Below are 12,082 nucleotides of genomic sequence, written 5' to 3' on the forward strand. Positions count from 1 at the left end.
AATTTTCGACGGGTTGGTGGTTTCGTTTTCCGGTTTTTGGCTTTTTCGCAGAGATGGAGGATTTAGACATTGTGACGTCCACTGATTTATTTCGTCGTTTGGATTCTGAATATCCCGAGTTGGGTATCGACAGTAGGATACCTTCCGATATAAAATTTGCGATTAAGATTGGTTTGCAACCGGTAGAGGCGAAGTGTAACAAGTGCGACGGCGGCGTTCGTAAAATAATTTACAGAAAAGACACCGGTTCGGTTTTTTTCCGATGTTACAAGTGCAAGGTAAATAGTTCGGCGTTCGAAGGCACCTTCAAGGGAAAATGCGGCAACATGTCATGGCGGACAATCTTCAGTTTCCTCTGGCATCTGATTTGCATAGACGGCTCGTTGAATTCGTCGTGTTTGGCCGTCACGGTGAGTCGCACTACCGGTGTCGACTGGGCTAATTTCGTTCGGTACGCGATGATGGTCGCTCTTTTTAATTTGACAAGTTTGAAAATTGGCGGTCCTGGAAAGACCATGGAAATAGACGAGACGGTCGTAAGCAAGCGTAAATACGAAAGAGGAAGAAAGCTGAAAGGGACAAAGTGGGTGGTCGGCGGTATCTGCAGAGAAGACAAGAACTGTTTTTTGTGTTTTGTAAACAATCGCTCCGAAGCCAGTCTGAATTGGGTCGTTAGGAATTTCGTACGGTCCGGATCTACGGTTCATACCGACCAATGGAAGGGATACAACAACATCGGAGAATTAAAAGGAATAGATATAAAATACGCGACAGTAAATCATTCCAAAAACTTTGCGAATCCGTTGGATGGCGTGCATACGCAAAACATCGAAAGGCTGTGGGGGATTTTGAAGAACAGAAATTTGCCCCGTCACTATACTGAAGAACTGCGCGATTCGTATCTCTACGCTTTTGTGTACAAAAAGCATATGAAATGAAACAATCTGAAGCCAGGCGAACGTTTCGCAATTTTCTGTGGACATTTAAGAAAAATGTATCCAGGAGCGGGACGCGAGCCCGAATGGAAGGAGCCAGAAACCGTTCCAGTAGCCCCGGAAGCGACGCCGAAGAACCAAGCAAGCGGCGAGGCGAGCAACAGGAAGAAGCGCGCCAGAGTCGGCGAATGAGTGCGGACAAAGGCGAGTAAAAAAAACCATGTTATTTTGGTTAAAGTCCACATACGTAGACTGTCATGGCGGCTCATCGCCGATTCCAGCAAAGACAAGAAAGGAAACAGTGGGGACGCACGTTCTAACCTAACCTTACTTATTCTGATAAATTATCATAATTATTACCAATTATATTATTAGAATATATTAGGTTAGGTTAGAACGTGCGTCCCCACTGTTTCCTTTTCTTTGCTGGAATCAGCGGTGAGCCGCCATGACAGCCGCCGCCGCCGTTCACTGGCGTCTAATTACAGAACGATTCCGTAGCCGTAGTTCTGGTTTTTACCATGAGATGCCGCTAGTGTCGTGAGGTTCATATAACGTATACGTCGTGCTCTACGGTGTGCTTGGAATTTTTTGTCGATATTTTAGCTTTAAAACTTTATCATCGATAATTGGTTGTGAAGTATTCCCGCTACGTTGCTAAGAAATCGTTATGGAAAATATTGCGTTGGATATATTAGAAAATACTCGTTGTTATTGCGATAAGCGCTTCTCCTCAAAAGGAAATCTTACTAACAAGCGTGTAGGTTTAGAACATAAGCAAATGCTGGTGGAGGAAAAGTNTATCACAGTTCTTACAATTATCACAGTTTTATCTGTTCTTACAATATTGACATCTGTAAAACTTTTCATAAAATATATTTTTGGCAATATACAGGGTGTTCCCCTTGAATATCCCTAGTTTTAAACTGTTCTTTAAAATCCATTCATTTAGATATGTGACGTATCATCATCATATTCTATAGTAATATACTTATATATTCCAAAAATTAATCCGCAAAACTCTGGACATTCAAGGAACAGCCTGTATAATTCATTAAAAAATGACAAATTTTATCACAGATTATCACAAAATAGTTTATCACAGATTTTATCACAGTTTATCACTCAAAATATTTGTTATCTTATCACAGATCGGGTCTGATGCATTGTGAAATCCGACTCCGATTTAAATTCTAACAGGATACAATAATAAATATTTTTTTAAAATATTTTCTTTTGCAAATCTTATCTTACGAATCACACGCTTTTGTTTCCTCATTTTAAATATTCAATCTCATCATAAAATCCTGTTTGGAAGAGCCTTCTCCAAAATCCGTATCAATATTCTTTTCTTTTATACATCTTATATTTTCTGAAATTAAAAAAAATTAAAAACTTTATATTCCTGTAAAACATAACTGCTAAAAGATTAGAGAAGTTGCAGCCGACGTTTTCATCGCGAAAACATGTTCGTCAAACGTTAAGCGCCGCCTTCCTGTAAGCCTGGAAGTTTGACAATGGTGTTCGGAAAGTTAGTGGAATCATGCTCGACATTCCAAACGCCATTGTCAAACTACTAGGCTTACAGGAAGGCGGCGCTGAACGTCCAATGTACACGTTTTCGCAATGAAAACGTCGGCTGCAACCTCTCTCTTAATTATTTCTATAATTGCCTGTTACTTAACTAGATTCAAAGAAAATTTACACAGCTTATGCCGGATAGAACGAGAAATTATTTATTGCGGCATCATCACAATGGCGGGCTGCAATTTTCCACGCAATGCTTTCAATTATAGAATGATTTTTCCCTGTACCTCACACTTTCCTGTTAACAATGCAGTCATGCCGATCATCTATCTAACTCCGTTCAGGAAAAAGTTTTAAATTGAAATAACGTGACTTCTGGTCCTAACTGGAAGTTCATATATAGTTAATTGGGGCCTTCCCGCTTCCACGCTTTCCATATCTGGTCTCGAGTTTCATCTCTCTAACTCCATTCTCAAGATTAACGAAGGAAAGGTAGACAAACAGATGGATGCCAATGGATATTTATTCTACAATTTTTGAAAATTGCAGCCCAAAAATGCATTGAAAGCTATGTTATTTGAAAATACATTTAATGTTGAAAAAATTGAACTAAGCATTTTAATTAAAATGGAGATGATACCAATTTGAGGCACAAGGATAGTAAGCAAATACCCATGTCTAATGTTAGGGAGCACTGAAATGCATTATTTCAAATTATGAGAGATGTTATCTAATTTGGTTTTAGTAGCTTTTTATAGCTACTGATTATATAAAATATTTAGTATAGGCTACATTTCTATTACTATTACTAATTAAATGGTCTATTTGGCACTAGAGGTTAGGTGCCATATCTTGCTAAATTTAATTTAATAATTAATTTAGAATTAATTTAATTATACGATTCTGGAAGAAAAGAATTGGCTGTAAGTGGACGCTCGAACCCACAACTCCTGCTTACTGTTTAGTAACACTGTCAGTTACACTTCCTGAACCTTCGTTTGATCCCTGCTTCCAGAGCCAATTAATTTAGACATAACCATAATAGGTTATTTATTTATAGTGCCAGCTGGACACGATTCAGCATCACACTCCCACTATGGCATTCAACCAGCTATCACTTCTATCTCAGAATGATATATATATGTTACCGTGAAAGACCGAAATTAGAAAATGTCGATATTCTCCGGTGAATGTCGATTCATACAAAATAGGTAGGTGAAAGTCCGAATATTTGGTTATATTATTATACATTCAAACAATCGCCGGTGTATGTCGACAAGCACAGATAAGCTTTGGCAGAGGTCGAAACGACACCCGAGAAGCCAATGTCGACAGAGAGGCGACAGTCTATCGCCAAATACATTGTAAATAGCCGGAGGTAGGACATGGTCGTACCTCTTTTCCTGGCAACGGTTTGGTGGAAACCACTTTGTCACTGGATGGCAATTTTGTTCTTTTGATCCCGTGAGATGAGGATCGGTTTGTCAGGTCGACTGACGGAAGATGAGAGGGGTCGTCGGTAAGGCGTAGGCGATATCCGAATAAAATACACTATTAACAGATAAGTTCGTAATCACGTAATAATGTAATAAGTTCGTAATTTGTAAAGAGAAGTTACTTTCCATAGATGAGATTTCTTCTCAAGAAATATTGCTGAGAGAAGCAGCTGCAGCTAATTCGAAAAGTGGAGGACAAAGCTATACACACTATCATTGCAAAAAAAAGTGTTCCACGAATAAATGCAGTTGTAAAAGCAAGGGACTCTTGTTCAATTCAAAGTGCCATAACAGTTTAAGTCGTTGCAATAAATAAGATTGTATAACGTTAATCATATAATTTACGTGTAAATTTATTATTGTATTATTTTCTTTAATGATTAAGAATGTACTGTTTGTTTTAGGTTCAACAGTTTATTTACATGTGCTGTTACTTAAGCTTTCTCCTATTTTGACATATTNTTAACTCCGATATACTGGCCTCATACCGACCTTCCTCCTCGCCAACATATCGAAATCTTGGAGCGTTTTGTTCACCGCACCAACCGCTTTACCTAAATTCAAAGTGGACTGATTCGGAGAAAAAGCCAATAGGCTAGAGTCTCCATATTAATAAGAAAGAAAGTGAGAGAAAGAGAAGATTGTGTGTTTGATGACCTACTTATAAAATCTCCAATACAGTCATAAACAACACTAGGAAGTCGAATCAATGAGTGCCTACTAATTAAAATATTATTCGCAAAACATATATTTTATGAACAAGAAAATACAATTTATTAACACAACACAAACTTCTGTTAAAAATTTCTATAAAACATATTAAAGGTTAATAAACATTGATACCAAACACACTTTTATAAATAATATGCTTTATTCCGCTGTAAACGATTTCTCATAATAAAATATACAAAATATAAAATACAGTAGACCCCCCTATAACACTGTAGATAATTCCGTGTTATATGAATTCCATGTTGTACGAGTCACTTAGATTTTACAAATACGTGTGCCAGACTGTGAACGGCTTTCATATTTGTAAAATCTAAGTGACTCGTACAACATGGAATTCATATCATCATCATCATCGTCATCCATCTGGTTTATTAACGTAATATTAAAATTACATATTCAGGTACCCCAATAAGCACAACCTGATTAAAATTGTTGAAAAAATTACAAAAGTTATGTTTTGAATACATCGAAGAATTGGTAAAATAAATTAAGTTACAAATAATAAAATTCAAAATATTACAACACAGTGTATACAAGAAATGCAATACATAAAATTAAATACAAGACAAACATTAAAACACATCGGTGTAACCTGAGGAAATACCTCACTGAATATATAAATTCTATACTATCAAAGTTATCTCGCATTCTTCAATTTGTAATCAAACAATAGTGTTATGTAAGGTCAATTCTATTTAAGTATTTTATCCTTTCTTCAAGATATGTAGAACACATTTTGTCCATTGTATTGTGATTATGTTCTTTTTTGTTTTTCCTCAGGCAATTTGCACATTTTGGTGTTTCATGTCTTTTTGGTACAGTCTTTAAACAAGTGGTTTTCATAACAATGGCTACATATGTTCTCAGATGTAGGGCAATTTCTAGCTATGTGTCCAAACGACAAACATCGAAAACATTGCAGTATTGGAATATAATCATATGCACTATAGGTTGACCACCTTATATGAACTTTCTTTCCTTTAAGAATTCTTTTTCTTATATCAGAAGACACTTCTATCACCCAGGAAACATATTCATCAGTTTTTTGTTTTGAAGGAACGGACACTATTTTGATTAAAGGCAATCTCTTTTTAGGCATGTGGGATGTTAATCCTGGGACTCTGTCTACAAACTCTTTGAAGTGCGCAGCACCCTTTTGATAACTTAAATCAACAGCAACTCCACCATTATTTATTTTTCTAACACGTTTTATTCTAACTCCAATATTCTACGCTCTACATTTTGAAGTAAATTGTTTTTTGTCTAGTCAAATGTTGAATTCTCATCATTGCTGTACACTAAGACTGTATGTGCTAATTCAGGCGGAGCTTTAACAATATTAGACAATATATTACCTTGTTTTAATGCATCTCTAACTAGGATAAGTAGTATTTCTTTCAATTGTGTGTACGTCAGATGGTTGCTTTCCGAAATTATTCACTTTCTGAAGAATATCTTTCAAAATAGTAATTGATTCTTTATCCTGGGAACCCCGAATCTCTTTAATGTCCTCCTTTAATAGTTAGTATAACAGAAAATCTTTGATCCAAGCTTTCAAACAATCTTTGTTTCTCAAAGACCGCTTCAGCGTGTTCAGTCACTCTGTTAAACTGTGTCAAGATATAAGTCAAATGGCACTCCACCCCAAGTCTACCCCTAGGGTTACACTGTGAATAATTCTTTATTTCATCAAGAATCATGAAATAATTTTCTCTCCGATTCCATATCGAACAAAGAAGAAATAAGATATTTATTTAATTAATTCAGAATGTTAGGTTTCAGAATGTCCACCGGAAGTAGTTGATATCTTCTAAAGTACTGGACCCAGAACCCCAAAAATTGGAAGATGTACTCACATTAGCATTGCGGACAACCCAGAACCCCAAAAATTCCGGTTAATCGGTTTACGTTCGGAAAATCGAACCCGAAAAGTAAACAAAATGTTACTTTGTAATGGAGCGTCCGAATTTAATAAAGACGAATTCTTGGTCCCCAAGAAAAACGCTTTCATAAAATATATAACACTTAGTACATATAATTAAAATTCATCAAAAGAACTTAAAAATCCAAGAGCTGAAAAATTCCACTTCACTTCACATTGATACAGCGCCGCCTCATGGAATTCATATAACACAAAATTATCTACAGTGTTATAGGGGGGGTCTACTGTATACACATTGTCCTCTCCAAATGGGGGTTTGGTGCTTATTTAGCGCCGCCCCAACTCGTACGTACCAGCCTTGACGTGGCACAGGGACTCAGTACCCAGGCGCACTTTTTGCCTTTCAGCTATGCTGTGCTGGCGTGTGTCATGGGGAAGCTAATGGTGCGGCGGGAGGGCTCAGGTGTTGGCCGGGCCTGGATGCTACGGCATGTGCTTGGTTGCGACCTCGGGGCGAGAGGACTGAAGGCAGTCCCCGAGGGTATAGCTTAAAAACCGGGGGTTGCACACCTGGGGCAGTACGTAGTTAGGGCCCCGGGGGGCATAGCCGTGTCTTACTGGCTGCCCCGGTCAGGTACTGAAAAATCTTGCCCCCTGTCAGAGTGCAGGGTGGCGCTCTGGTCAGGACCCTCTGGCAGGAAGTGGGGTCCTCTGCCGAGGCCACGGGGCCTGCCTTTGGCCCTCTCTTAGGTCTCTTGGCATGGTCGGGTCCATGCCGTGGCGGAAGGGTCAGGTTTTTCACCTGGGTCTGGGGGGTTTAGGGGTCCTTTAATTAAATATTAAATATGGATAGCTCAGATATTAATAAACGTTTACAAGTGCAAGGGGAGGGGGGAGTTGCCTGGCTCCCGTTTTGTTTCATCGTCTGGGGGATTGGGCCAGAGTTTGACTAGTGATAGATCGATACAGCAAAATAGTGAGTATGATGGTTTTGGTTATATCCAGGATATGGAGAAATTGGCATTAGATTTTCGAAAAATAGTNATATTTTTAAAAAATTAAAAATTTTATTGCGATTTCCGACCCCCCTAATTAATTAAATTTATATAAAATTAATTATATTAATTTAAAAAATTTAAAAACTATTGGCGGTCGTTTTTGACATTAGAAAGCAGCTTTAAATAACTTTAACGAAGTCAAATCCGTGCACTACAACTTAGGAACCATGAAATAAATTTGATAAAAAAAACTCCCATTAAAAAACAATTAAGCCTTAATCGAGACTTATCAAAGGCTCATTAAAATCGCGATAAAATTTTTTCGCGCGGGCAAAAGATTTTGAAAAAATTTGGGGACTTAAAAAGCATTCCAAAAATTCAAAAAAAAAATTGTCAAAAGTGGCCTTAACTACCGAATTTTTCGTAACGCTATGTAATATGCCCGAGTTAACTCGGGACAAATCAAATCAAGTTCAGTACAACTGATAATTCATTTGTTCCTTGTACTTCAAACAATAATATACAGCAAAAATTGAGTAGACATAATAAAAATCTCACAAATTTTAACTATCCAGTAAAGCACAAATTTGTCTCACCCAGACAAAAATTCAAAATGCAAACCTCAAAAATGTAAGATAACTAAAAAGATTATTTAACAGCAGCACAGAAGAGATTGATGAATCACAATATGATGATGAAGACCAAGATGATTGCATTCAAGAAGATATTGGAAGAAACCTGTTCTATCTGGGAAATTTCACAGAAATAATGAAATATGGTTCCTATGCATACTGTGTGGGAATTGGTTGCACAGATTGCAGAGGTGTAGAAACTTCAAATAGAACAATAGTCACATTATAATTATGTAAATCTTCAGGTGAAATTATGAATACTAATACCATACCATTGAGCTGTAATACCCAACCATGTCGGGTATTACAGCTCAGAAATTGATTAATAAATAGTTTTAAAATAAAAAGTTTTAAAATAACTTGTATGTAAAGTAAAAAGCCAAATTGTAAAGTATACTTTAAACTTTATTAATAAAATGTAAGTTTTTGTGATGTATAAATTTGAGGGTGTTTATTTTAGTTTTCTATTAGGTGCATTGCACCCAAGAGAATATTCTGAATTTTCTCCAAAATTGAAATGGAAACTAATTATTGTATGCTTCGTTGAGCATGTTGTTGACAGAGCACTTTGTGTTTTCTGACTTTTGTAGAGCAACAATATATGCATGTATGTGTATAGGTATATAATTAGGTAAGCCTCTGTCTATATTAATGAAAAGTATATAAACTAAGAGAACAATTTTACAAAAACTTTCTAATGGGCATTGGTTTGTAAAGTACTATGCATTTCTTCATGGAGCATCAGTACTCTGCAGAGCTGTTGGGATAACACTGATCTACAGGATTAAGTCAGGAACTGTTAAATAATTATCTGCTTACATCTTGGAATTTTCTTTGTTTGCTAATTAAAATTTTTAAAAAATACTTGAAATTATATAAGTAAATTACATTTATATTAATTTGAAAGCTGAATTATTTTAATATACTGTACATTTGTTTGTTAAAATTAAAATATTTTTCTTTTCAGGTGGCAATGGTAGAAGTTCAACTCAGCCAAAGGATGCCACGTGAACTGTTAATTGCATTTAGCGTGTGTACAACTTTATTAGTTGCCGTGCACATGTTGGCACTTATGATTTCTACGTGCATCTTGCCCAACGTGGAGGCGGTGGCCAGCGTTCACAGCTTTGCTGCCGTTTCGGAATCTCCACACGAAAAGATGCACTATTATATTGAACTGGCTTGGGCCTTTTCAACCGTTTTTGGTATTCTACTCTTCCTTCTAGAAATAGCCATACTGTGTTGGGTGAAGTTCTACGATTATTCGAGGGAGGCTGCATTGGCCGCAACCATATTATTGATTCCCATGGTCATCACCTTCTTAGCATTTGCTTTTCATTTTTATAGAAAATTGGTCGCTCACAAGTATGAACAGTCTGCTCACGGCTTGCAGGAATTGGAAAGTATGGTCAACCAACTCCATTATGATGGAACAAACTTGCCTCTGAATGGATCACATGTGATAAATGTGTGAACTTGTTATACCATTACAATGGAACCGTGATATTTTTATTAATTAACGAAGCACAAGTGGTTTTTTTTCATCAAAATTATAGATTTATTAAATATTTTCATTCTGAGTATATTATATTTTTAGTAGTAACATACTGTTTTAGCTACAGTAATGCTCATAGTTATTTTTTGCTTACACTATTTTTATCATTTGTAGTTTATAGTAATGAGTTTCCCTGGCACAATGTAAATGTGTGAGGCTGCAGTCTACTATTCCAAAGACTGGAATACAAAAACATGTACTTATATCCCTATTATATTATATTGAAATCTCCCGTATATTTATACTTATAACAAAATGTTTATTAAATAATGCATAATGCATTTATATAAAATTGTATTTTCTGAAGATATTTTCAATACTTTATACTGTTATATATTGGAGTGTTATAAAAAAAATGCCATTTATGAGATGCTTAATTTGTATTCATATAAATAATTTCTGGTACAATTGATGCAATAATAGTATTATTGTATTTATTGTATTGTAAAATATATATTTAAGGATGTAAAATATTTTTGAGCAATAAAACTGTTAATTTTAAGATAAGTTATAAATTGTTTTTCCAGATTTTAGGATTTGCCAAATTAATAATCATCCATATTTAAACTTCTTTCCCACCATTTTTCTGAGTAAAGTTTAATAAGATTTTGTACAACTTTCTGAATAATATGAACTCTGCAGGTATTTGTTACAAAATGATGGAAATGACAAGATCACTTATTACACAGATAATTGTATGAATTTTGATTTTGGATTAGTCTGCAAATAATCATGACTATATCTGATATTAGAAATATAAGTGTGATAAATATTTTATACATTTTCTAACAGAATTTATTTTCAACTTTTATTTAATAATAAATGATTTTGATTTTAAAAATTGATGGAATTGATTTATGAAAAGTAATGATGATCATCATTTAAAACATTACCATAGCAAGAGCTAAATATCATTAAAACTTTGATTTTGGAATAATGTGCAATTCTTAAACACTGTTCTGAGAGTTATTAAATCACTACATGTACAGTACTTAATCATCATTTTGATATAACATAATATGCAAAATTTCTGAATTTTTTTTGTTTTTTTTTAAATTTATCACTTCCTATTATAACCAGTCAAAATTTTTGAGCATAGGTAAAATATCAATAAGTAAATGTGATACTTTTGGCTTTTCAGTACAGAAATTAAATTAATAATTTATGAAATTCTTGAACCAATTTTTAAACTATCATCAAATTGAATGGATGTTGCTATTAAAATTTTCTTACACTGATAAATATTTGTTAATATCAGAAAGGAATTTCTGTAAGATAATGGTTGAACATGTTATTCCATGCAAGTCTTATACAAATCTACTGAGTATAAAATTGAAGAATTACTATTGTTCAATACTAAGTAAATAAATAGTGACAAATAATTGATTTGTTCTGAAGATTGGTTTTGTTAAACTGATCAGTATAGCGTCCTTTGTACATTTCTTTGTACAAAGCTTTTCAATCTTTAAAATATTGGTCCTATGTAGGCATTTATCATTAAAAATAAATTCAACATTAACTTTAGAAATTTTTTCAAAAACTTTCTAAAGCCAGAGCCAAAAATCTTTATAACAACTCCCATGATAATCAAACATCAGTAGTTGTTTTTAAAACTTTCCAGTTCCCTATACTTTAATTTTCTTACAGACATCCTACACTCATAGTGGATAATTCTTTCTAAACATGAAGAATTGTTGGCCAATCTGGTTCAATTCAATAAAGAAAATGATAGAAACTAAACTTGAATAATAGAAACCCATTCTCTTTAATTGTGACGAACATTTTAAACATGTATCCAGAGATTATTTCTTGTCCAAAAGGCATTTGGGAAATCAATGTTTTAAAAGATAAGGCTTAGGCAAAAATTCTGGTACACCTCTATTAGAATGTATAGAACATAATGTGTTGTACAGATAAAGAATATTGTTTAACATATTAACAATAATGCTTGATCATGGCTGTTGAAAAGGGTTTTTAATCTCTATTCTTTCGTTAAGAAAATTTAGAAATTAATTTGTTAATTAAGAATTTTAAAACCAGAGAAGTAACAGTTATAATTGATTTAATTTTATATGTAGTCTATGGTAACTTTTGTGTTTTGTATTGGCATTTGTACATAGACTATTTTTCTCTGTATTGTTTTCCTGATTATTAAATTACCACTAACTGCTTCGAGAGAATATAATTTCATAAATGCTGGCAAATATTTTTATAAAATACTGTTTCAAAAACTTAAAACAACTGTAATTTATGATACCTATTAAAATGTAATTTTAGAAGTTTCAAGCTATTTTATTGAAATTTATTTTGAGTTTTATGAAATAC

At 34.3% G+C, this 12,082-nt stretch overlaps 2 protein-coding genes across 2 annotated transcripts; both read left to right on the forward strand.

The window, feature by feature from the left end:
- The first annotated feature begins 25 nt into the window (after nt 1-25).
- LOC111637954 lies at nt 26-1,025 on the forward strand. The gene has a single exon (XM_023383562.1). The coding sequence runs from the start codon at nt 54-56 to the stop codon at nt 936-938; it is 885 nt and encodes a 294-aa protein (XP_023239330.1). The 5' UTR covers nt 26-53; the 3' UTR covers nt 939-1,025.
- An 8,118-nt stretch (nt 1,026-9,143) lies between these two features.
- Nucleotides 9,144-11,970, forward strand: LOC111637948 (calcium release-activated calcium channel protein 1-like). The gene has a single exon (XM_023383555.1). It carries the CDS (start codon nt 9,176-9,178, stop codon nt 9,674-9,676), a length of 501 nt encoding a protein of 166 aa, XP_023239323.1. The 5' UTR covers nt 9,144-9,175; the 3' UTR covers nt 9,677-11,970.
- The last annotated feature ends 112 nt before the right edge of the window (nt 11,971-12,082 follow it).

This window comes from Centruroides sculpturatus, unplaced genomic scaffold, assembly GCF_000671375.1.
Source record: "Centruroides sculpturatus isolate CEXI.00-Female unplaced genomic scaffold, Cexi_2.0 scaffold716, whole genome shotgun sequence".
Lineage (NCBI taxonomy): Eukaryota > Metazoa > Arthropoda > Arachnida > Scorpiones > Buthidae > Centruroides > Centruroides sculpturatus.

Bases quoted from the DNA above. Each gene is read 5' to 3' on its own strand.
- LOC111637954 (XM_023383562.1), top strand. From the start codon at position 54: ATGGAGGATTTAGACATTGTGACGTCCACTGATTTATTTCGTCGTTTG.
- LOC111637948 (XM_023383555.1), top strand. From the start codon at position 9,176: ATGGTAGAAGTTCAACTCAGCCAAAGGATGCCACGTGAACTGTTAATT.